This window comes from Ammodytes marinus (assembly GCF_949987685.1).
Source record: "Ammodytes marinus genome assembly, chromosome: 19".
NCBI classification, from domain to species: Eukaryota; Metazoa; Chordata; class Actinopteri; order Uranoscopiformes; family Ammodytidae; genus Ammodytes; species Ammodytes marinus.
This window is the reverse complement of record NC_137223.1, coordinates 23,137,771-23,165,270: the sequence shown is the minus strand read 5'-3', so window position 1 is coordinate 23,165,270 and position 27,500 is coordinate 23,137,771. Positions and strand designations below refer to the sequence as shown.

Genomic DNA, 27,500 nt, shown 5'->3' with positions numbered 1-27,500 from the left:
GGTTCCGTCCATTACCCGTTCGGTCGGTCCTGACAGGATCCTGGCGCTCAGACAGCAGACCCAGTTCCTGTGGGACGCTTACTTCTCCTCTGTCGCCAAAATCGTCTTAACCACTCTGGAGGTAAGATTGAAAAAAACAACATCAATGGTCTTACAGTTTTTTTCGATCGCTAAACCACAGTGGGCACAACTGTAGCTCAATGTGCAAAACTCTAACTACAGTCTGCACTACCAACAGTCACTGGAGCTGAACACTTCACTTCACCTGCAAAACAGGCTCAGTGCAGCAAACACTATGAACCAGCCTCATTGAGATAACACACACTGTCATTCAGAATATGCTCAGAGTACAAACACTAGCATCAAACCCCAATACACAAATTACAAACATTAAATGTTTACAGTTTGAATAATTTGAGTTATTTCACACAAATTACGTAATATTTTCTTTGATGAAAGGGTGAAATTCTTTCACATGAAATTGTTTATTTTATAACATACCAGTTTTTTTTAGGAAAACAAAAAGAAATTAAAATCAGAAGTTTGCTTCAATAGATACACATTTTGTATATTTTATTGAAAACATTTCCAAATGTAGTATTTATCTGTGTAAATAGTCTATAATTGTATTACAGAAATCTATCCTGTAATGTTGTCATTAACTGCAAGGATGCAACTCTAAGCTGTTTGTTTGCTGGAAAATTCGTATTACAGATGCAACTTTAGATTTTTGCAGATTGGGTTGCACTCTCAACCCTGCCTCTCTCAATGAGAGACCATGATTCACAACAGGGTCTATCAGTGTTGCCCTTACTGTATTTCATCAGACATTACAGCTCTGTCTTCCTCCACACATCCACACTCTCACTGCCACTCTTCTACCTCCAACAACCTGTCTTCCTTGGTCCATTTACAAAAAAATATATATTGTTGAGCTTTCCCTTTATACTGTATATATGTTCACTAACAAGTCTAAAACAAGACACCTTCTTAGTGTTTCAGTTGAAATTGCAATCTGCAGTGTTTGAAATGCACTAGGCATTCATTCTGTTTTGAATGTGTGTTTTACATTTGTGGCAGTAGTGTGTTAGCGTTTGAAAAAAAGTGCTGGAAATCCACAGTGTTGTGCAGGATGTGGTTAAGCCATGAGATAGGTGTGTAGAGTTTTGAAAATTGTGTTTAATCAATGAAAAACAAGCTAGAGTTTGGCCCGAATGAACCGCTGCTCTGCATACTGTTGTTAGAGTTTTGCACGTCGCTCCAGTTGTGCCCACTGTGGTTTAGCAATCGAAAAAAACTGTAAAGCTGGGGTATATGATTTGTGATTGGTCAAAGTTAACATGAGCTGTACACTTTGACCAATCAGAGCGAGGCTCCGATTCTCTGTTCTTATTGGCTGTTGGGACTGTCCATTCACTTTGGCACAACGTTGTTGGTGTAGAGCGTGTCAGGGAGGGACCATAGGGGAGGGACCAAAGAGAACAAGTGGAGCGGTTGAGGTATTTGGATTCGAATCTCTATCCCAACTGCTATTTTCTCCCCAAATCATATACCCCAGCTTTAAAGGGACAGTACAGTATTTTTGGTGTGGTCCACGGACACTGGACTGTGAACCCCCCTCCCATTGCCCCCAAGAACTCTGGACTAAGAACTCGGAACCAAGAACTCTTAATATATATATGGAGGTAAGCTTGAAAACAAAAATGGTCAAAAAAGGACAGTTCAGTATTTTTTTGAAGTGGGGTTGTATCAAGGTACTTTAGCGTAGTTAGTGTGTTACCTTATGGAGATGGAGGTCAGGGCAGTCACTACGTATAAGGATGGATGGATGGATGGATGGATGGATGGATGGATGGATGGATGGATGGATGGATGGATGGATGGATGGATGGATGGATGGATGGATGGATGGATGGATGGATGGATGGATGGATGGATGGATGGATGGATGGATGGATGGATAGATAGATAGATAGATAGATAGATAGATAGATAGATAGATAGATAGATAGATAGATAGATAGATAGATAGATAGATAGATAGATAGATAGATAGATAGATAGATAGATAGATAGATAGATAGATAGATAGATAGATGGACAGACAGACTGGGCAGTCACTAAAGGAGTTTGGGGGAGACGTCTATGTAGCAGAAGTCAGCATTGTACTGTTGCAGAGGGGGCAAGCAGATATCCATTCAAATGTAGCCTACGGACTGATACACTTTACTGCACAGGCGTGAGTTGGAATAGTCATACATGGTCGAAATACGCTTGAAGAAACGGCTGTCTGCCCAACTTTGCAAAAAAAAAACAATACTGTACTATCCCTTTAATAGGAAATCTTGGATTTAAGTTTTGTCAGGAGAGCTTTTGTTCAACCAACCGTACGGCTACATTTTCTCTACTGTAGGCTACCGTCGCTCCCGGCTACGCATCGCCTCCCACTGAGACACTTTTAGAAGAAAATCTTTCTCCGCTTGTCAATTATATATTTTTATTTTATTTTATATCCACAGAAGGTTGGCTGAATGAGGCCAATCGTTTCCAGCAATGTTCTGGTGTTTCGTATTAAGAAATGTTCCACCAAGCTGCTTCACAGAACAAGCAGTCTACTCACAATAACCACAGAGTAAAGCCCCATTCAAGTAATTGGGCTCAATTTATCTCGGTCAAATGGTGAAGTTTTCAATGGAATTAAAGGTGGAGTCAGCAATTCTGGAGAATGCTTGTTGTCCAAAACTTGTTGTCTGAATCAGTGAATATCTCATCACGACCTACTAGCTGTCTGTGTGTGTGCACTGAAAAAATAAAGGCTGGTATAAAAACACAGCCTAGGCTCTGTAAACTGGTATGTAAACAAAGGGAATGTCAACTAAAGGGACGAACCTTAGCTAGCAAGTTGCCCATTTACAGAGCCGAGGCTGTGTATAACACCAGCTTTTCTCAGTGCACACACAGTACATTATGGACAAGCATTCTCCAGAATCGCTGACTCCACCTTTAAAACTGAGACCTAAATATCATATGAAAGAGAATATTGATGCAAACAGCGTCTGACAAACTGAAAAGTAATGTTTATTTTTTAGTTTAAATACACTGTAGAGTGGAAACAAACATTTCGACAACAAGGCGGTGTGAAGTGAAATGTGAAGGAGGTCTGTGCTGGCCTCAGGTTAGAGGAGCCAGACTGTATGTGTGTGTGTGTGTGTGTGTGGGAGTGTTTGTTGTCTCTTAAGACTAGACAGCTGGAGGCTGACTCATTAAATGACCTCGCCAGCTCAAGTGTAGAAAATGAACCTTTTTCATCAACGTAGGTTGAGTGTTCGCCTGGTCCTACCAGACCATCGTACTCCATTTGACTACTGAAGGAAAATGAAAATTGAGCTGAAGTAGGTAGGCAGGCGGTGCCAGGCTAGTTGAGTGCATGAGTGCAAATGCAAAGTGTCACGGTGTAATCTGCATTTTATTTTGTGCATATATATTTTTTTTGTTAGACCTACATTATCAGACTTTTAAGGCAAAAAAAACTTAAAGTTTCATCAACATTTTGAACTCATTTTTAAAGTGTATATTTAAATACAAAGAGATTTGGACAGCAAAGTGTGAGAGAATGCATTTGGGTTTATCCGTCTGACTCTGGAGCCCTCAACTGATCGGTTGCGAAATTGGCTTGGCACTTAAAACACACACATACACACACAGGCACACACACACGCATTTACACACACACACGCACGCACACACACACACACCTCCTGTCAAGGCTCGCGGTATGTGGGAAACTACAGTTATCAACAAACGGCTCATTTCACCCGTTTAGCCCGGTGGCGTGCTGGCTCGGAGTTTTTAGCACATCTGGCCGACAGTACACAGCTGTCTGTCTAATTTCACACCCCACCGGCACCGGGCCCTCGACAGTGTCACTAAGAACTGGGTTTCACTGTGATTCTAAGAGGGAAAAAAACATTAACTTATTATTAATTAGTCAAACATAACGGTAATATACGCTACTTTTTTTCTGGAATACTTTAATTTTTTCATATTTTAATATTTTGAGATAGTGGATTTGGGATTTTCTATTAGCTGTAAGCTGTCATCATCAAAATTAAAGAAATCGGCTTGAAATATTTAAATGTGTAACAAATTAACTTTTCATTGATATTCAAAAAAATATTTAATTTAGTAAAAATAAATGGATGGGCTTTTCCCTGTTTCTTTTTCACTGACCCAAAGCGCTTAACATTGTTTTTGTACACATTCACCCAATCACACATACATTCATACACTGATAGCAGCAGCAGCTATACCACGCAGAGTGCAATCTAACTATCAGGAGCAATTTAGGGTTCAGTGTCTTGCCCAGGGACACTTTGACATATGGCGGGGAAACGGGGGATCGAACCACCGACCCTGCACTCTAATAGCAGCCCTACCCGCATAAAACAAACACACATAATACACATTTCTTCCCTGTTGCTGAACTAGACATTGGTGTATTGAGCCGCATAGCAACAGCACGTTTAGGATGGGTCATTGGTCTCTCTCTAAGATCTCCTTGGAGACTCGACTAGCGCTTACACCACTAAACTGACCTTTGATAACCAGCCAGACGGATATAATATTAACTAAATAACTAATGGAGTCCTCATGTTGGGAGCAGGTTCATGCCCCGAGTGAGTGAGTTCAAGTATAACAGGTCTGTCCCGTGGAGGCATTATACCCTCTTTTCTGGATGTCCGGCTATTTTTACTTCTAAAATATTATCACTTGTCCAAAGGGAAGAGAGAGTAAATAGGCCATTGTGACCAAGGTTGTGTGTGCTTGAATGAGCCTGTCACTGTGCCCACTACTCATACGGTTAGTGTATTGTGTATGGATCATTAGACAAACAGGTGCAGCTTGGAAGTGGTAGGATGGCCAAGAGGAAAAGGTAGTCGACCAGTAACCATGAGGTCTCTGGTTCCTCCTCCCAGTAACCATGAGGTTGCTGGTTCCTCCCAGTAACCATGAGGTCTCTGATTCCTCCAAGTAACCATGAGGTCTCTGGTTCCTCCTCCCAGTAACCATGAGGTCTCTGGTTCCTCCTCCCAGTAACCATGAGGTCTCTGGTTCCTCCCAGTAACCATGAGGTCTCTGGTTCGATCCCCGGCACCGAACAGGATGGTGTTAGTTGTTAAACTAGTAGTGGCTGGTATTACAGTACAGGTACAGTGCCCACCATCTCTACCATTGTGTCCTCGAGCAAGACACTTTAACCCTAAAACTGCTGCAGGGGCGCTGTACTACGGCTGACCCTGCGCTCTGACCCCCTCTGAAGTGTGGTAACTTCAGAGGGGAGATGAAAAAACTAACTTAACTTAACTTTAAAAAAATAAAAATGAAAGTGAAATATGTCGAGCTATGTTTTGTTTTGCAGCTCATGGAAATTCAAAATCATGTATCTCCAACTATAAGAATATTCCTTTCTTTGATTGGTCTTATGATATATTTTTATATTTTGAGGTGCTAGATTTCTTGCTATTTTTATGAGCTGTTAGCCCTTAATAATCAAAATTGTGAAAGCGCTCCATATTTCACAAGTTGGTGCGAAATTGAGAGAGAAATAAAGTTAATGAGCTGATCATCTTCTTACACCTTCATATCTGCATTTGTCTTCACTCCCCCACCTCGTAGTTACTCCTCCTTTCTCTCACTTACATCTCTGTCTGTTTTTACGCGTTTTGTCTCGTCTATTGTCTTAATCTTCTCATCTGTATATCTATATTTACCTCAAATCACTCCTTTGTTCATTGTCTCTCTCCTCACACTTACTGTGCCTGTGGATTATGACAAGCATTTTGTTTGTTTTAAAAAGTTCTACATGGATAAAAATGTCAGTTATATTTTGGTACATAATCGACTTTATTCTCAGAGAATTTCCAAAATTTATTTAATTTAAATGTGTTCCTACTTTCAAGAGTTTTTGTCTCATTTTTGTCTCAAGATTACCTGACTTTAATTTGCAAAATGTCAAGTTGTTATACTTAAAATTTGAGTTTATTCCATGTACATTTATGACATCTAAAATAAAAATAAAAACATTCTTAAAGTAAAACAAAATTAAATTTGAAAAAAAAAATTAAGTTTGAAGAAAAAAATTAGAAATTAAAAGTTAACGTCAACAATACAAATACATTTAAAAGATTAAAACGATTATAATAATTAAAAATGTACTAACTTACTAACTAACTTACCCGTCTCTCTTCCCCTTATTCTCCTCCCTCTCTTTCTCTCTCCCCCAGATCATCCAGGACCGTGTGGACTCAGTGGTCTCCAGAAACGGGCTCCTGTGGAACTCTCTCCCCGGGGGCCTTTACGCTCTGCCCCAGTACTCCACCGACCCCTCACAGTTCCCCTTCTACTACGCCATACTGGGTCAGTCTGCAGCCCTTCATATTGAGGCTGTGTTCGGAAAGCCCTACTAATGTCCTACTCATACTCATTTTGACGTCAATTTGAGTATGTGACGGTTGTGTATGCAAGATTGTGTAGGCGAGAAGTGATCGTCCGTTTCTTCTTTTCAATGGTGCCAATAGTGCAACAATGTTAGTAACTTAAAAAAGGGCAATGTTATTGTATATATATACTGTATATACATACATATATAGGCCTACACACAGACTATGTTGTAAGACATGCTCTTGAAGTAGTAGTATATATGGGTGTGTAGACAGACAGACAGACAGACAGACAGACAGACAGGCAGGCAGATAGATATGCAGACGAGTGTGATTCTCAAAGGACGGAAAGTGAGATGGATGTTGGTGTTTCTCAGAGGAATAGTGTGAACGAGGGATAGAGGGAGGAGAGGAGGGAGGGAGGGAGGAGGAGAGGAGGAGAGGAGGGAGGGAGGGAGAGAGGGACGCAGGGAGGGAGGGAGGGAGGAGAGGAGAGTTAGCAGGAAAGATGGGGCACTTTGCTTCATGCACACTACACTAAATCACTATTTTAGCTGCTGCCATCTCCACTATACTGCTGCATGCTCCCGGGGAATAACTTTGTTGTGTGTGTGTGTGTGTGTGTGTGTGTGTGTGTGTGTGTGTGTGTGTGTGTGTGTGTGTGTGTGTGTGTGTGTGTGTGTGTGTGTGTGTGTGTGTGTGTGTGTGTGTGTGACGGTCTCACTCGGCTAGCTTCCCATAACTTTTGATGGCAAAGCAACTTGTAACTTCTGCTTGCTACATGTAGTTTGGGAAAAGTTTGACTTACTGCTCTGACGTCATGGCCTCGGTAGCTGGGTGAATGTTCTGACTAGGGGGCCCTGAGTTACATCTTTACTCTAGTCTGTGGAAAGTTGTGCTATTATGGCGTGGGATGTTGAGATAACTTTAAGTTTTGAAAACAAAAAAAGAGAGTTTGCAATAGCTATACAGGACAAATAAGGACATACAGCTCCGGAAAAATATTAAGAGACCAGTCTGGATTTTTCTTAAATCTTCATCTCTACATAACTTATTGAAAATGCTCTAAATGACAAAAAATGTATTGGAATTTCATAGAAATGTTGTCAGTAGTTTATAGTATAAATCCAAAATGTTCATTCTACTCAAACATATGCCTATATAAGTAGTAAAACGAGAGACACTGAATATTTGGAGTGGTCTCTTCATTTTTTCCAGAGCTGTATCTTTACAAAGGAAAGTGTGAAGACGAGACTACAATGATCACACAACAACATCCATTTATGATAAGCTAACTGTTTTCATGTAGCAAGGACTGGAAAAAAATTAAAAATTAAAACACAATAAAAACAGGTTACTTAATGGAAGGGTACAACGTTAACAGAGGCCAGTCAAAGACAACTGGACTTATGATTCTCAATGACATACAGCTCTGGAAAAAATGAAGAGACCACTCCACATGTTCAGTGTCTCTCGTTTTACTATTTATAGGCATATGTTTGAGTAGAATTGAGTATGTTTTGGTGTTGGTTTAATTATATAAACTACTGACAACATTTCTACCAAATTCCATTACATTTTTTCTCATTAAGAGCATTTTCAATAAGTTATGTAGAGATGAAGATTTAAGAAAAATCAAGACCGGTCTCTTGAATTTTTGGTGCTGTATTTCCTCTGACCCAAAATGCTTCTTCAGTCCAGATAGAGATTGGTGGTTGAGTTCACATGTCGGTCACTAGTTCACCCGAGCTGTTAGATAACACTTTTCACTTTGGCACTCGCTGGTGGCAACAAGGGAAAGGGTTTGCACTTCACTTAACCTCGACTGGGATCAAAAAAACTATCAAAAGTTCACAGTACAGGGACCTGTTTTTATACAGTATAAATGGTGTGTTCTAGCTCAACCTATGAGGAAGCTGAGGGGTTCAAAAATGGAAGAAAGTTTGGAATTGGATTAATAATAATAATAATAATAATAATAATAATAATAATAATAATAATAATAATAATAATAATAATAATAATAATAATAATACTAATAATAATAATAATAATAATAATAATAATAATAATAATAATAATAATAATAATAATAATAATAATAATAATAATAATAATAATAATAATAATAATAATCATACTTTATGTAAGGGTATTGATTAACAGTTATTAACGTTAAGTTAATGCTTAGTTCAGTTCAGTCCAGTTTTATTTTGTCATTGTTATAGAAAAAGAACAAAATGTTGTCAGAGAAAAACACAAACAGGCATATAGCTTTAATTGTCCACAAATGTATAAATGTAATCTAATGTCCATCAATAATGGTTAAGCATCAACTCTGCTTAGTTAACTATTGTGTAGTTAATGAGTAACTTAAAATAACGGTTATAGTTAATGAATGTATATCCTTACTGTAAAGTGTTACCAAAAATATTATCTACAAATGGAGATAGCCTAACTTTTTCAAGAAAGCCCAGATAGAATGTGAAGGACTGAGCCTATATTTCAGTCACACACAGACACACACACACACACACACACACACAAGGGCAGACCCTGTTCTTCCATAAATACCCCTAAAGCCCACCTGAGATGGTTGGTCAAGGGGCCGTGTGTCAGAGAGATGGATAGACCTACACTAAAGAGCACTCTGCCTCCACTTAGCCAACAGGATATGTGTATTCCCCGAGTCCCAAACACACACACACACACACACACACACACACACACACACGCACACACACACACACACACACACACACACTCACCCAGACACTTGGCATGTGCGCCTGAAGTCCTGGCCTTTTTTACTGGTTGGGAATATTATGTTCCCGAAATATGCCCCAATTTAAACTTTTGTACACCTTGGGCCACTCACAGAGGGGCATACAACTATTTATAAGATTTTGTCTTATAATTATAAATACAGCTCTGGAAAAAAATTAAGAGACCAGTCTGGATTTTTCTTAAATCTTCATCTATATGTTACAAATTGGAAATACTCTTAATGACAGTATTTTTGGGGGGGAATTTGGTAGAAATGTTGTCAGTAGTTTATAGAATAAAACCCAAATGTTCATTCTACTCAAACATTATGCCTATAAATAGTAAAGCGAAAGACACTGAACATTTGGAGTGGTCTCTTCATTTATTCCAGAGCTGTATAGATTTCTAGATTTTGACTCATTGTATAGGAGATTGCTTACCCTTTCTTCTGTTATGGTGAAAGTCCCTGGATGCATTGTGTGTGTATGTGAGGCCAAAAATAATCTCAAACTGTACATTAGAACCTGATTATCTTTAAAGCTGTAGTCCGTAACGTTTTAATGTAAAGGCATGTCAGTTACATTGAAGCTATCGCCAAACGAGTTGACACAAAGTTGATTTAGCTCAACAAAACCGACACTGGTGCAGGAGCTGAGAAAAATCCCAAGAAGCGCCCAAGAAATGTTTGAGTTGTCGATTGTACTATAAGAAAAAACATTGACATACAGCTGAAGGTATACAATCCATGCGTGATCACTGACGGCTTTACCTCATGTAGATGCACCGACATCATGTTGTTGTTATTACTCAGAATTCCTCATGTGGGACAACAGAAGTTACGCACTATGACTTTAAAAACAGATGAAAAGTTGAATTAAAGTGTCCCCGTTTTGCCTAAAATCCAAAATTCACATGATTTGTTTGATAATCAGTTAAATTGTCAGTACTGAATCCCTCTCTCAGCATGACACCAATTTAGCTGTTCTGTTTTTTTTTATGATCTTTTCTGATTTAATCTCAATTAAATGATTATCTGCTAATCACACTATTAACATAATTCACAAGCGCATGAACGTTTCGCTGTTTGACTATTTAAGACATTTTGAAACTGCAAAATCACGGTGATCGGATAATAATAATAATAATGGATTGGATGTATATAGCGTTTTATTTCCTATAGGAACTCAAAGCGCTTTGCAGGGTTCCAGGTTCCATTCATTCACACACAGTCATACCGGTGGTGGTAACCTACAATAGCAGCCACAGCATGCCCTAACTATCAAACTATTAGTGTGCGTGTGAATTCGTCATGTAGAATAGCTTTAGCTTTTTCCCTCTATAATTTTCTCCTATTCATTCATACAGTAAAGACATGAATGGATTACTTAGAAATAAAAAGCCAGTCATAGCCGCCCCATGCTTTATAAAATTGATACATTTCTTTGGCCCGGGCTGCCACAGGGGAGAATCAATTTTCCTTCAAACTCCATTTATCCATTGTACCGTACACTGGTGGGGAACCATTTATCCAAGCTAGTAATTTAAAGTTCAGTTCCGGCTTCATGATTTTTTTTTTCTTTTTCATCCTGTCCTGTGGTTCGTTTGTTTTCCTCAATATTCAATGAAATGCAAAGAGAATAAGTAACGAGAGCTTGTTTCATTGCCATACGTTGTAGAAAAAAATGCAATTACTCCATGGGTAGATTCACAATTCACTAAGATAGACACAAACGCTTGAATAGTGGATGAGTTGTGTTTACTCATGCTCAGTCATAGGAACTAGAGGTCTCTCTCTCTCTCTCTCTCTCCCTCTCTCTCTCTCTCTCTCTCTCCCTCTCTCTCTCTCTCTCTCTCTCTCTCTCTCGTGTAAGTGTGAGAGACTAAGAGAGAGCAAGGTGTCTTACGAGGCTCCGGTAAATGCATAGAAACTGTTAAAAAGTGTAGGTGTAGTTGCAAACAGAGTCCTTTATGTTAATGGCTGTGTATGTGTGTGTGTGTGTGTGTGTGTGTGTGTGTGTGTGTGTGTGTGTGTGTGTGTGTGTGTGCATGTGTGTGTGTGTGTGTGTGTGTGCGTGCGTGGGTGCGTGCGTGCGTGCGTGCGTGCGTGTGTGTGTGTGTGTGTGTGTGTGTGTGTGTGTGCATGTGTGTGTGTGTGTGTGTGTGTGTGTGTCTCCAGGTAAGAGTCCCATGCAGCAGTTCACAGCAGTGATCCACACAGTGACGCCTCTGCAGGTCCAGGTTTCCCCCGTTCTGAAGCTCATCATCGCAGTCGCCAAGTCCAAGTTCTGTGCACAGGTACTGGAGGAAACTGGTGAAACGAATACTATTAAATCATCATCAACTTTTATTATAAGACTCAGGGTCCATTTAAAAAACATACAATAACAAAAAAATAGACACACACACACACACACACTCACACACACACACACACACACACACACACACACACACACACACACACACACATAAATTAGAATAAAAACATTCCGACCAGTTATAAAAGGCACTTATACCAAAGTCTACAAAAGCATGACTGGTAGTGTAGGCTACTGCGCTATAACTTGGGTTAGACAGCAGCATTATGATTTCATTCTCTGAGTCATTCAAGCGACCGATAAAGCTTTACCAATAAAGCTTGTAAGGTGTTAACTCCTGCATTCACAAATAGCTCCCTTGCACAAATATGAATAACAAGATACATTTTTACATCAGCGGAACAGATTTGATACATTTTTTACTCTTTCTTATACTTTACCTGTTTGTTTGTTTTTAAACGCTAAAAATTATGTTGATGATGACATTATATTGACCGACGCCATGTTGTTTTTCCCGCCCAGATTGTGGTTCTATGGAACTGCGAGAAGCCTTTACCTCCCAGGAACAAGTGGCCCTCCACCAGCGTGCCTCTCACCGTCATAGAAGGACAGACCAAGGTAACTACGTACTAACTACTTTTTGCATTAATTTCGTGTTAAAATATATTTTGTTACAGTTTATTGAGACAGTAGGGAAGGATGAAAACATGCGAAAATGAAGCTGACTTTGAGCATGATCATCAGATGTTTACAGCTTTGTTGAAAAATATATATTGATGTGAACATGAATACAAGGGCCATTGTAGGTTAATTTTTTTTAATTTTTTTATTAAATATGGAGCCACTTTAGGGGGGTTAGACAACCATCGAAATGTGATTCAGGATAAGCATAGCTTTGGAAACTGAATGACTGTTTAGTGTAAAAACATTCCAATCAGCATGTGGACTTTGAATAAATATTTAAATGAATATTGCATATTCCAGAGAAAACAACATAATTTGTGACTTTGTAATCCTAGAAAATATTCAAAATGTTCCTCCTAAATTTTGGCGTTTACTGTCGGAAATTAATAAATAGTTTTTGAATTTCTTACCTCCCTCCCTCCCTCGTTCCCTAATACACCGTCATAATCAACAGAGTACAACGTGTGTAAAACGTCAACCATACAGTCAGTTCAACTTATATTTTAATCAGACCTGCACAGCACATTCCTGAATCCGGGGGAAAATGCTCAACAATACAACTGTGTCCAAGGACGGTAGTCAAGTCCCTCAAGTCCCCATGGCAACAAAATGAGGGTGTGTGTGTGTGTGTGTGTGTGTGTGTGTGTGTGTGTGTGTGTGTGTGTGTGTGTGTGTGTGTGTGTGTGTGTGTGTGTGTGTGTGTGTGTGCGTGTGTGTGTGTGTGTGTGAGCGTGATGTGTGTGTGAGCGTGATGAGAGTGAAATCCTATGAGGGGAAAAGAGCGATATATTCCTGGGATGATGTAATGATTTAATCTTAAAAATCAAATTGTGAAATAGCAGCATGATTGTACTCTAGCAGGGTTTACAGTCAAAAACACAGATAGAGAGACAGACAGACAGACAGACAGACAGACAGACAGACAGACAGACAGACACGCACACACACACGTATACTCTCTCGTGAACACAGAAAACATATATTGTCTGATCATTAAATGTCCTCAACAGTTTGAAAAAAAATCCTGGTAAAAGTAGCAAGAATTAGGTTCTTGAGAAAACATCAAAGAAGACATCAAAGTTATCATCAGGAGAGGGTGGTGGGTGTGACAGAGATTTGTATCATTTTTCAGATAAAAAAAACTCCTATGTACGGGTCTTAAAAATGCATTTTCAGCGTTTTTTAAGGACAAAATGTATCCTACATCAGACAACAACATCTAAACAAATCCTTCTGTTATAACCTTCAGAATATTGCTTAGAATGGTTATGGAAAGTTCTGTTGAGGTAAGTGCTTTGGAAGTTGAAATTTTAGGTTCAGAGTATTTAAAAAAATAACTAATGTTGAGATAATGGCCGTTAAAGATGATTGTATAGGAGAAATATACAGCAGACGGACTGATTCTTCTGCTAAAGACACTCTCCCCAAATAACTTTTTTTTTTTAATCTTTCAAATCCAATTATTTTGTAAAAAAGTTTAGAAACCAGGACTGTTTTCCAAATTGAGCTCTATTCGTATCCACTGCATATGGAGCTGAAATTACCAAGCTCTTTAAACCGCTATAGTCAAAATGTCTATCTAAGGGTTCTCATTACACCCACTGGGGTTTCAATTATTCTGGCTAATTTAACAGCTCCACAGGACCTGCTTCTGGAAGTCGTGTCACACCTGTTTGGCTGAAGGAGAAAGAAAAACATTGGCTGTGTTCCAATACCCATACTATCTACTATTTAGGATGGTAGAAAAAAGATTTAGGATGTCCCGATTCTTGTGGCTAGATTTAGTATGGTTAGAAATACCCAGATGTATTACCCAGGCCGGGATTTTAAGTGTTTTTTTAACTTATAGATTTCATCATGACATTTTGTTGATTACTTACATTAAATCAATATTTATTTTTTGTGTTACAATTTTGAATTTTTAAATGAGAAATGTTTAAATCTTACCAATTATACTTGAATTGGTGTCTCTTTAAAAAACAAAAATCTAGTTGTTGGATAAAGCCAGAGTATAATTGGACAAGATAAAGGGTTTAAATATTTTAAAGAACAGATCTGATAGATTTTGGATACGGCCTTATTTCATTTTATTAATCAAAAAGTACTATTCACAGGTCTTTTAAATGCATGTTTAGCATACATTATATTCACAAAATTGACCAGAGCTTGAAAAAAACAATGTTGTAGCCTGCAGTGTCTCTATTTCAATTAAAAACAAACCTGTATATTGAATTGGCCGCTTTCCTGAAAGCTGTGCAATACTCTGTTCTGATAACACACAGTTTGGCATTACTAATAACAGTGTTTCCTTATTGGGTGGTGTGAAACCATCTGGATCAGGTCTGTGCCAAAGACAGGGCATTGGGGTTCAATGCCCAACGATGGCACTGTGTGTGTGTGTGTGTGTGTGTGTGTGTGTGTGTGTGTGTGTGCGTGTGTGCGTGTGTGTGTGTGTGTGTGTGTGTGTGTGTGTGTGTGTGTGTGTGTGTGTGTGTGTGTGTGTGTGTGTGTGTGTGTGTGTGTGTGTGTGTGTGTGTGTGTGTCTCTGTGCTTGTTTTCCGGCTAATAACTTTACATACACACACACACACACACACACTCACACACACACACACACACACACACACACACACACACACACACACACACACACACACCAGCTCTTGGTTAGGAGTGTGTGTGTGTGTGTGTGTGTGTGTGTGTGTGTGTGTGTGTGTGTGTGTGTGTGTGTGTGTGTGTGTGTGTGTGTGTTGTTCCGGCTAATAACTTTACATACACACACACAAATACACACACACACACACACACACACACACACACACACACACACACACACACACACACACACACACACACACACACACACACACACACACACACACACACACCAGCTCTTGGTTAGGAGTGTGTGTGTATAATGCTGAGTGGATACAGTCCATCAGCGAGCTGTTTTACTTCTGTTTGCGTCAACTCTCTTTATACGATATTGTGTTTTTACTCTTTCATTTATTGTGTTCATATCCCAGAAGTCTTCACACCTAAACGAAAAATCGGTTTCTTGTCAATCCTGGTATGACAAGGAAAGATTGCAGTCTTAAAGGAATACTTCACCCATACGGAACCGGCGTTCTATCATTATAAAATCGCTATTATAATATAATGAATGAGGTTTTTCTTCCCTCAGTTTTCCCTTGGCCCAGTTTTCCTGTTAATCCTAACCCTATACATTTTACCATGTGTGATGTCACACTAAAATAACCCAACAATTTATGTTACTATGCACCATTATACTAGCCTGGAAATGCAGGCTACCATTCTATTGGAATCTATTATAAAAAGAGTTGATGCGTGATGCCCTCATAGGCACTTATCATTGAAACAAATTAGACACCTGCAAAAGTCTGAGAGAGGACAATCATTATTTACACAGGTACAAGATGTCACCTGTCAACGAGCATTTGAATGGAAGCAATCAGGCTGTCTGTTGTTTGGTTTGTTATGTTTAGTTTTTTGACCCAGTCCTTGTAGAAAAAAATATTTAAAAAAAATCGATACTATTATTTCAACATCAAGTTTGACAGCTTTATTGTCCACGTATATTTAACAACACAGTGGAACATGACTGATGCTACCAGACCAATAATCAAGACATAATAATCTCAGAAAATATTACAAAAAACAAAACAACAACAGGGCTTTGAGGAGGAGAACTGTAACAGCTCAGAAAGAAAATTGGCAATAGGAAAAAATAATCCAAATTCCACCAGTGCAATACACAGTTGTTCTACAACACATACTTGTATTTCAAACTGTAGAGTGTGTCCACATATATGTCTCACTTAACAATAGTTACAAAGTCAGTGATTCTGGAGAATGCTTGTTGTCAAACTCACTTTTTATCAAAATCTGTGAATATCTCCTCATGATCCGCTACCTGTCTGTACTGTGTGAGCGTTGAGAAAAAAAATGTATGGTTTTAAAACACAGCCTAGGCTCTGTAAACTGGTGTATGTGTAAACAAAAGGGTATGTAAACAAAAGGGGGCCCACTGTAGCTTGCAACAGGAAACATAAGGACCACCATACCAGTTTAAATGACTTACCACCCGACTGAGCGCACATGACTGCAGGCCAAGGCATATGGTTGGCCTCGTTATTACTAAGGTACTGCATAACCCACACATCGATAATATGTGTGTGTGTGTGTGTGTGTGTGTGTGTGTGTGTGTGTGTGTGTGTGTGTGTGTGTGTGTGTGTGTGTGTGTGTGTGTGTGTGTGTGTGTGTGTGTGTGTGTGTGTGTGTGTGTGTGTGTGTGTGTGTGAGTGTGTGCATTTGGCCTAAACGGACTCACCACACTATAACTGTTAATATGTTCGCCCTATATCTCACCCGCATCAATAACATGCCATACTTACCCCACACACCCCAGCTTTTTTATTGATAAGTTAATCTTAAATATTGATCCTAACTGCTTAGCTATGCATTAAAATTACATCAAAGCAGCGTAAACCAGCAGAGTTCAAGGGTCAAGTACAGGATAATGTTGAAACCTGATTGAACAGAAGGTGGGGCCGGCACGCGTACGGGAGAATTGATGGCCGGGAATTGATAACAAATGATGTTGGTTATTTTATATGTACTAGACTGGAAAAACTGTTTTGAGGCGATAACCAGACATTGATAAAATAAACATTTTTTAATTTTTTATTTTTCTTATTGTTTTTTTTAGGCACAACAAAAACACACACACAAGGAACAGCTGTCTCTCTGAGTTAAAATGAAATGAAAATACATCATACAAAAGATAACAAGCTTTCAGATAATATAGGCATTTTGACGACATCAAAATAATGGATTCTATTGTGTTCAAAATTTGTTTAGTCTAGAAATGTATACACTATATATTTGTTTCATATTTTCTATACGGTATCGTTGCCTAACAAAATTGATATGATAAATTTTTCGGCAACAGTTGCCTATTAAAAACCCAGTAAACATATATAAGCAACATAAGCGCTGATGTAAGTCCATTCTCTATAATAATAATAATAATAATAATAATAATAATAATAAAAATAAAAATGATAATAATAATAATAATAATACATTTAATTTTTAGGCGACTTTCAAGACACCCAAGGTCACCTTACAGAGCATAAAATCATCATAAAATCAATAAAAACACGACAATTGTGGAAAAACAAAACAACAATCATAATTTTATAGTTTAAAATGATGTGGTGGTGATTGATTAGGTTGGTAATGAGTGTGACATGGCTTCTCCCGTTATGATGTCATAAGGGGGAGAGGAAATCTGACGGGGGTTTTCGAACACATGCAGGTTTACACAAAGGTGGAGGTAGAGAAAAGGAGTGAGGGTTGTTTTTTTCTCAATTTAGGAGTCTAGACAAACTGACGGCACCAATATTAATTTTGAAAAGAACACCTTTTTTTAACAAAATTGGTCGAAAAAAGACACAAAAGTGGAAAGAAAGTGGTGGAGAAATTGGTTTAAAGTCTGCTCTGGAATACTGCATGAAGACTGAAATGGTAAACAGATTTTTTTTAGGTAAAAGTGCCATTATCTTTTCACATTTACCCATTGTTACGAATGCTGTTTGAATGTTATTTGTGGATGGGGTTTTTTTATGCACCTTAAAGGAGCTCTGAGGAACTTTCAGTTTGTGTTCATTCTTGCGCCAGCCTTTGGACAAAATGGTAATCTTTTTTACTAAGATAGGTATAGTTCCAAGGTGAGCGAACCAATGACAAAGGCATTAAGAAAAACTATATAAAAAATTGCATTCTCTGCACTGATGGTCTCATTTGCTGTAACATTTCATGTATGATCATCAGAAGAAAAATTAGACTGTTTCAGAAATATTAAAATTTCCTCGTGGCACCTTTTAAGGAGAAGCTAATTTTAATCTTGTTATACATTGTATAATGACAACAAAGATTTCTATTGTATTGTATTCTATTCTATTCTATTCTGCACCAGTATTGACATTTATAATGTTCCTTTTAGTGTAAGCTGCTTACGAAGGCAGATACCTGTGTGACCTCTGACTTATTTTACCGTCATCTAGATGTATAACCATGCTACAAAGACACAGCCGATGTCCTTAAAGACTGCCATTGGGTGAGCAGGAGTCATGGCGATTAGACAGAGACAGGAATGTGTGTGTGTGTGTGTGTGTGTGTGTGTGTGTGTGTGTGTGTGTGTGTGTGTGTGTGTGTGTGTGTGTTTGTGAGAATTCTGCACCAGGCTCCTTTCCCTTCTCTTTCTGTGTGTGTGTGTGTGTGTGTGTGTGTGTGTGTGTGTGTGTGTGTGTGTATGTCTGTCTGTCTGTATGTCTGTCTGTCTGTCTGTGCCTGTGTCTGTGTGTGTGTGTGTGTGTCTGTCTGTCTGTCTGTCTGTGACTTTTTACCTGTAATTTACGGTCATCTAGATATATAACCGTGACACAAAGACACAGCCGATGTCCTTAAAGACTCCCAATGGGTGAGCAGGAGTCATGGCGATTAGACAGAGAAGCAGGAAATGGGCGGAAAGAGAGCGGGAAAGATAAGCCTCAGAACATTGAACTGCCACTGATCTCAGACTGGATCTTATCTCTAGTCCAGAGGCAGAAAGGCATTGACACCAGCCGTAGGGAGGGTGTGTGTGTGTGTGTGTGTGTGTGAGGGTCTGGGTGTGTGTGTGTGTGTGTGTGTGTGTGTGCGTGCGTGTGCGTGAGGGTCTGGGTGTGTGTGTGGATGTGTTTTTGTGTGGTTGCGTGTGAGAAAGTGTGTGTGTGTCTCTATTTGTGTGTTTGTGTCTCTATTTGTGTGTGTGTGTGGGCGTGTATGTGTGTGTGTGTGTGTGTGTGTGTGTGCGTGTTGGTGTGTGTGTGTGCGTGCGTGTGTGTATGTGTGTGTGTGTGTGTGTGTGTGTGTGTGTGTGTGTGTGTGTGTATGTGTTTGCGTTTGTGTGTGAGTAGCTACAGACAGACATGTAGAATTTCAAGGTTCAGCCGTTAATCGGTTTTTGAAGGGCAATACGGATGTTTCCTGGAATGCAACTTGGCCGGTACTTTAAAGGTGGTGATTCTGGAGAACGCTTGTTGTCAAAATCACCTTCTGTCAAAATCAGTGAATATCTCCTCACGATCCACTACCTGCCTGTACTGTGTGTGTGCTATATTCTACATCTAATTTACCCTACTCTATAACCCTTAAAATATGACTTAGGCAATGTTATGCTATTAGGCTAACGAAAAGTAGGCCTAGATGTAGAGTAGAATAGATGTAGAGTAAAAGTAGAGTAGAGTAAATATGATTTAGGCAATGATGCTATGAGGCTAATGAATTATCTTTTATGAACTTGTGACATGAGGGAAAATAATCTTCGAACACATTCCACCATAGGACAATAATACAGCACCTATCAAAACATGGAGAAGACCAATATTGCAAAGGATTGATGGTTTTAATAAAAAGAAATGTGTGAATATGATGTGAATTCATTTTGACAAATCATAAGACATAAGACGGCTCCATGAAGAGTCAGGGAATAACCAAAGTTATTACAATTCATCCTGAGGGGGAGCCGGGAATAAATACGTTTTTTAAGACATTTCTTTGTAAAAGTAAAAAACTTGAATCAGTTTTCGGCACCAGGAGATCATACAGTATACAAGTCAGATGATCTATTGTATGCAACCAGCTTTCATTAGCTTTACAGCCAATGCTTATCAGTTAAAGGTGCTACGACGAACTTCGTAAGACGATTTTTTTGGGGCATCCGTTCTAAAAATTCTCATTTTAAAGGTGCACTATGTAACTTTGGGTGTGTCAGAGAAGTGAACATTTTCTATATCCTCATAACTGAATAAACAAACTTTTCTCACAGGAAAATGTAGATCCCTGGAACACTGTTTGAAGTTAGAAACACTGTTGTTGTTAACAGCAGCAGGGCCCACCGTTTTTTTTTTAAAAACAAACATATTCTTAATTTACTTCCAGGTGCCTCAGGATAATTCGATTTTTGTTAATGGAATTATAGGATTATTCAACACTAAAAATTACATCTAGGGAAAATATGTTTTGTAAACTAACTGCAGGCTCTGCACATGTAACCCCCCTTCCCTCCTCCCTCCTCCCTCCCCCTGAAACTGCATAGTGCACCTTTAAGCAATGATTTAATGCAGTTCATTTAATGCGGCACCCTCCAATAATTGAAAGTATTTAGGGGATTTTATGTTATTCCTTTGATGTTACGCTTATTTTTTTTTATTAAACTATCATTTTGGTGGTTTTACATAAGTTACGCTTAATTTCTCGATGAATTTGCAGCCAGCATATGGAAACAGATATTTTTCCCTTGCAGATATTGTGGTCGTACTTTGTAAAAATAAGCCTCTTAATATTATCCATGGGGTTGTTTTAATTCAATCTGCTTTATTTCAGACAGGGAATCCATGTTAAACATTAGTCGCTGTGACAGGAATTAACATGAAGGTTCCTTTTGGTTCCATAAAATATACAACTTGTGTTAAAATAATCGTACTGGCTGAGTAGATACAGGTGGAGCAAAACATAAAAAAATTTATTTGAATGAAGCCTATTTAAGATCTCAAGAGCTGAGCTGAGCGAAAGATGTAATATTATACAATTAAGCATTTTTCCTACCATGTAAACAAATATGTATACAGTACACTTACAATGAAATGCATTATTGAGTTTGCATTTTGACCTGCGTGTAAAGGACATACAGACATACTCTTCACTTAATTAAGAGGCAAACAGTATGACAAGAATGGCTATCGAATTTACAAAAAAACGTTGGTAAATGGGAACAGTATAAAGAGTGAAGACAAAACTGAAAAAGTCTCGAGTGCTTTCACGTATAGTCAGGAGAGTTTTACGAGAGCCATTACCTCCCTGTCTGTGTCATTACACTGTCAACACACACACACAGAGCGACTCTTTGATTACTGAAGAGAGAGCGGAGGGGAGACAGACACACCGCTGGTTCTATTTCGTTCCTACTGACCGCCAGAGGCGGTGCTTATAGCACTGGATATTCCATTGCGCGCATGCGCAGGTCGAGATCTTTATACCAACAAAGTCACCTGTGACACCCGGGTGACTCCGGGAATGTCTATATATTCCGGAAGTCACCAGAGGTTCTGTTCCTTCTATTTTCTCGCGGAGCAGGTCGCACACATTGTTGTGTGCTAATATACCACTAGCTTGTCGCAAGTAGCTCGTACCCTGAGGGTTGGTGCTTCGATTTGACTTCGACCACCAAGGGCTGCGACAGCAATTCGTTCGACTTGGCTACGGCCGGTCAGGGTGAGTAGTGTGAAGGCTACGCGTAGCCCGGGGCTACCGCGGAAGCTAATATCACCTTTCCACCTTGCTTTGATTAGATCAGGCGGCGGCTGGGTTCACAGTCGCCGTGTTATTCTTCGTTCGCACCGTTGCTTGTGTGTTTCGCTAAGCCGGTTGCTAATTGTATGCTCGAATGTATTGTCTTTCTAGCATTGTTGCACTGTTGATCGGGTGCTACGTTCGCCCCGACCGGTGCTTACTTGATTTAATCGACAGCGAGCGGCTTGATAGGCTACTCAATTTGCTCGTCAGGTGGGCGGCTTCGGTCAGAAGTCTCTTTCACTGTTGTAGTGAGCTGTGTCGCCGGTGGACGAATTAGTTTCCTAAATCGCCTTCACCGCGTTATTTTAGCCTTGTCACACTGTTGCTCGTGTGTAGGCTGCTGTAGTGTGGCGCCAGTTGGCAGCTTAGTTCACAGCACGGGTGTCGTGTCTGTGCTGCTGTGTTATAAGAGCCGTGTTGCACGGTAGCTCACGCCTTAGCCTGACTGCATAGGCTACTTTATCTGCTCGACAGTGAACGTCGTGCCGTCACTGTGTTATTAAGGCGCATTATTGCTTGGGTGCTCTCGCCTAAGGCTCAATTGCCTATAGCCTTCGTTGATTGGCTCTCCAGTGGGCGGCTGGGGTTACCAAGAGCCGCTGACACTGCCAGGGGACTGCAGATGGAGAATAGCATTGGCTAATTCTAGCATTTTTTTAACCCATGTATGACCGTGTGGTTTATTGATTTGCACTGTCCCCGTCTTAAGTAAACTAAATTCAATTGAACTGTGTCGGATTACACATTTTAATTGGCTCGACAGGTCGAGTTGTTGCTTGGGTGCTCTCGCCCAGAGCTCGATTGCCTAACCTACTGTAACTTGCTCGCCAGTGGGCGGCAGGGTTACACTGCCAATGTACTATTAGACAGGTCGCATTGCTGCTTGGGTGCTCTCGCCTAAAGCTCGATTGCCTAAAGCCTACTGTAATTATGCTCGCCAGTGGCAGCATAGTTTTACACAACAGGTCGCATTGTTGCTTGGGTGCTCTCGCCTAAAGCTCGATTGCCTAAAGCCTACTGTAATTATGCTCGCCAGTGGGCAGCATAGTTTTACACAACAGGTCGCATTGTTGCTTGGGTGCTGTGTCGCCTAAAGCTCGATTGCCTAAAGCCTACTGTAATTATGCTCGCCAGTGGGCAGCATAGTTTTACACAACAGGTCGCATTGTTGCTTGGGTGCTGTGTCGCCTAGGCCAGTTGCTACTTGATTAGTTGCCGGTGAGCGGCTGGGCTTAACGCCGCCACGGTAAGTTCTAATTTCTTTTTGCTAGCTTTGCTGCACTGCTGCTTGGGTGCTGTGTCGCCTAGGCCAGTTGCTACTTGATTAGTTGCCAGTGAGCGGCTGGGGTTAGCGCCGCCACGGTAAATTCTAATTTCTTTTTGCTAGCTTTGCTGCACTGCTGCTTGGGTGCTGTGTCGCCTAGGCCAGTTGCTACTTGATTAGTTGCCAGTGAGCGGCTGGGCTTAACGCCGCCACGGTAAATTCTAATTTCTTTTTGCTAGCTTTGCTGCACTGCTGCTTGGGTGCTGTGTCGCCTAGGCCAGTTGCTACTTGATTAGTTGCCAGTGAGCGGCTGGGATAGCGCCGCCACGGTAAGTTCTAATTTATTCTGCTAGCTGTTGCGCTGTGCTCGGGTGGTGAGTTCGCCGGGGCCGGGTGCTTACTTTGATTATCAGTGAGCGGCGTGGGCAGTAGCCGCCGCCGCGGTATTTGCTAGCTTTGCTGCACTGCTGCTTGGGTGCTGTGTCGCCTAGGCCAGTTGCGTACTTCATTTATCGTTTTGCAGGGGCGTCGTGCTCGGGTGCTCTCGCCTAGGGCGCGATTGCCTAAGCCTGCGTTAATTTGCCTCCAGTAGGCGGCTTGCGGGTAGCAGAGTCGCCTTCAAGGGGTTAATTTTGGGCTGCGCACCGGTGCTCGGTGCTCTCGCCTAGAGCCCGGCTGCATAGCCTACTAACTAATTTGCTATTTTCTAATTAGTTACTGAGATAGGGTAATTAAGGTTGCCATTATGTCAAGCGCCCACAATTTTGTAGTCAGACGCATATTTCGTTGGCTCAACAGTGGCCAGCTTACGCCTTCATGACCTCCATACAGGGCCATGACAAGTGCCCTGCAGGTCTCAGGGTTGAGCACCTGAGGGAAGCGCTGTCAGATAACTCATGCATGAACTGTAGTTTCATGTCTCAGGCACTTAGGTTGCTAGGTAGAGGCTCTTCTACTAGCCTCCAACCAGTTCATGGTACCAGTGCAGTGAATAACCTTGCGGCTGTGCATCCTTCCTACTCGGGGGATGACATGCTGTCCACAGCTGCGTCCTGTAGTCTCTTACAGGTGGGCAGCTCGGCTAGGAAGTCAGTGTCTGTCCGTGACTCGGCCAAGTATGGGGTTAGATGAAGCTCTGGTTTCATCTGCACCCACGAATGCCTTCTTTCGGCAGGCCCTCAATCCTCCGTTTCTGTGTGCCTCCCCCTGAGCCTTATTCCGCTGGGCTCCGTAGATGCTGGCCAGATTAAGGGCTCTCTCCTATCACACTAGTGACAGTAGAGCTCTGGCAGCCATGCAATGCTGATAGTTAGGGCTCGGACTGGGTAGCTCCGATTGAGCCTGCTATAGCATCCCTGGTTGTCTCCCCAGACGAGGCTCTGAGAGCCGATGTGCGCTGCCCTCGGCCCCAGGGCCGGATTTCAGGCGACCTCCTTACTAGGAGTTACGACATTGCTGCCTGTGGGGGCCATCTGGGAATTTGCTTTCTCACACAGTCCTGGCTCGGTCGCAAACCATACAGGGGTCAGGTGCTGGTCACTCAGCACGGACCCTCAGTGATGCTTCACTGCAGACTTTGCATTATGACTTAGGGAGCTAATAATAATAATAATTTGAATTTATATAGCGCCTTTCAAGGTACCCAAGGTCGCTTCACAAGAAAAGGGCTAGGCAGGTTGATCAGCTGTGACGTGGCGCGCCGCCAAGGTTGGCTGGCGCAGTCGTCCCAGTCGGAGGTGTGTCGACAGACCCTCCGTTCTCTCCAGTGATCCCAGGCCAGACGTTCGGCCAGCTGCTCTTCAGGTCCCAGGGCAAAGTGTTCAGGTTGACCAGGCTAGACAGTAGTTGCACGCTGCGACGTGCACCTCTGCCTGATTCCAGGCCGGGAACCTCTGTGGTACCCCGTGCCAATAGCTTCAACCACGTTCAGGTGGACAATCAAGGGGCCAGTGCTTCTCAGCACATTCTGTACAGCGCCGTAACACTGCGCTACAGCTGCATTTCAGGCGCCAGGAGGTCGGCGTCCAGTCTCCGCCCTCCCCCAGAGTCCTTGGGGGTGCTACTCGATGCTCGGTAGGTTCTACTCAACCGAAGCTCAGGTACCAGGAGGTGGGGCGGGGTCGCCCCGTTCTGGGCTAAGACGGCGGAATCAGTGCCTCACGATTCTTCCTTTCCCCATGTTGCGTGTTGCAGGGGTCCTCCAGTCTATCGCTCAGGCGGACTGGGTTGTGTTATAGCCTGAAAGATGCTACTTTCAAGTCCCTACTGCCCAATGTCACAGGTGGTCCTCCCCTTTGCATTTCTGGGCAAGGTGTACCAGTCAGGGTTCTTCCGTTGGGCCGTCCCTGGCTCTGCGTATATTAAACAGTGTGTGGCAGCATCCCTGCCACCATTACAGCTCAGCTGGTGCTCGAGTCGGCGGCCATGCGAGCCTGCCTTTCTCCGTAGCGCGTAGCTACCGTTCAGCGGCTACTACAGCACTTCATGCAATGGAGGCTGCTGGAGTACAGCCTCTTCCTTCGATTGATAAGTATGCTGACCTCAGCATTATCTAATTATCATTATCTAAGCTGTCCAAGTTCCAGGTGTCCGGAACACAGCGATAGAAAGGGCCACCCCCGGGGAGTGGAGACTCCATCCGGAGGTGGTGGGCATGATTGGGACAAGTATGGCAGGGCAGTGGCGTATCTCTTTGCTTCCGAAGAGATGACCCACTGTCCCCCTGGGTCCTCCTAGATGGAGAGGACCAGTCCCCTAAGGCAGGATGCTCTGGCTAATGCTTGGCCAGTCAGCCTGCTTTATGCATTTCCTACAATTCTTTTGTTACTGACAACACTGGATGGGGTCCAGCATTGCAGTTACAGCCTACGTTTGGGGGCTCCACATTGGCCAGAAAGGCCATGGATCCCAGCGTTACTAACTCCTCAAGGAGAGCCTTGGTGCCTTCCAGGGAGACAGGACCTTCTGTCTCAGGTAGGCGGACACATGTGGCACCCGAACTCGGGGCGCCTGCAGCTGTGCGTGGGGCTCCTGGTAGCCAGGACCCACTGTTGACGTATTGCGACCAGTCAGAGGTCCATACCTTTCTGACTTCAGGGGCACTCTCCACTACATGGCGCTATGCAAACAGGTGGAAGCCGTTTTCACAGCGGTGCATGGCACATGGCGAAGTCCCATGGACTTGCTCAGTGATAGTGATACCACACTTCTGCAGTCTGTGTGGGCAACAGGAGAGCTGCTTCCACCCTGTGCGTCTATGTGGCTGTGATATCGGCCGCACATGCAGGGGTGGATAACCAGACGGTAGGGTCCCACTACCTAGTCAGGCAGTTTCTGAAGGGAGGCCAGAGGCTTCATTCAGCCACCGTGACCCCTGAGGGCACCATCAGGGGACTTGCAAGTAGTCCTGAGGGCCTTAGGACTACCCCCATTTGGGCCGCTGAGTCAGGCAGACCTGACGCGGCTGTCGATGAAGACGGCATTCCTCCTTGCCATGCGACTGCAATCGGTCGGTGAACTCCATGCCTTGTCAGTAAGCCAGGCGTGCTTGCGCTGGCATGTAGAAGGGTCAGGAGTGGTGCTCTCGCCAACTCCATCCTTCCTATCCAAACGATTGTCTCCCCACCATGTAAACCAATCGATCGAGTTGGCTGCTTTCAATCCCCTGGGCTCACCAGGGGGTGCAGAAAGAATGTCAGACCCACTGTGCCCGGTGCGGGCGCTTAGGGCATAGGTTGTGGCAACAACCAGCTTGCGTAAGACAAATACCCTTTTGTCTGCTATGGGAGCCGCAGGGAGGGGGCTGCCCTGTCCAAACAGAGACACTCCCACTGACTTGTGGATGTGGTCTTGTATGCATATAGAGCACAGGGGCTCCCCATGCCTTGGCCGTTGAGTGCCACTCTACCAGGAGTATGGCTACATCATGGGCTGCCTTGAAGCGGATTTCACGGCAGGACATTTGCGCCACGGCTACATGGTCTTCATCATGTACGTTGCGCGGCTCTACAGAGTAAATGTTGCTGCACCTCATCCGGTGGAATGACAGCTGTCTTGTTGATGGCTGCAAGCCCTTAATTGATGAGTACTCTTCGTGACCGTTTTGGTATAAGTCATCCAGTGCTATAAGCACCGCCTCTGGCGGTCAGTAGGAACGAAATAGAACGATAGTTACGTATGTAACTACGGTTCTATGAGTTCCGGATGACCGCCAGAGTTCTCTGTCACTCAGACTTCTCAGACACCGCGAGAAGATCCAGTGGAACAGAACCTCTGGTGACTTCCGGAATATATAGACATTCCCGGAGTCACCCGGGTGTCACAGGTGACTTTGTTGGTATAAAGATCTCGACCTGCGCATGCGCGCAATGGAATATCCAGTGCTATAAGCACCGCCTCTGGCGGTCATCCGGAACTCATAGAACCGTAGTTACATACGTAACTATCGTTTCAAACACTGACACTCGTCTGAGAACAAATTAGAAACCAGTGAATTGTCAAGAGAGGGAACAATGTTGCTATTCCTCTTTTTAATCAAGAACTTTGACATGTGAGCGGAGAGACTCCTTAAAATACTGAATGAAATAAAAGGCAAATACAAGATACAAG

The 27,500-nt window shown here is 42.1% G+C and overlaps 1 protein-coding gene across 1 annotated transcript in view; it reads left to right on the top strand.

Moving 5' to 3' along the window:
- LOC307266316 (exostosin-1) overlaps positions 1 to 27,500 on the top strand; it is a gene marked incomplete at both ends in the record, with an annotated part of 227,903 nt that overhangs the window by 164,117 nt on the left and 36,286 nt on the right. Inside the window, 4 exons of the mRNA XM_080048300.1 lie at positions 2 to 121; positions 6,285 to 6,417; positions 11,383 to 11,501; positions 12,047 to 12,142. Of these exons, the coding sequence (XP_079904426.1) occupies positions 2 to 121; positions 6,285 to 6,417; positions 11,383 to 11,501; positions 12,047 to 12,142 (468 nt within the window). The remainder of the gene's footprint in view (position 1; positions 122 to 6,284; positions 6,418 to 11,382; positions 11,502 to 12,046; positions 12,143 to 27,500) is intronic.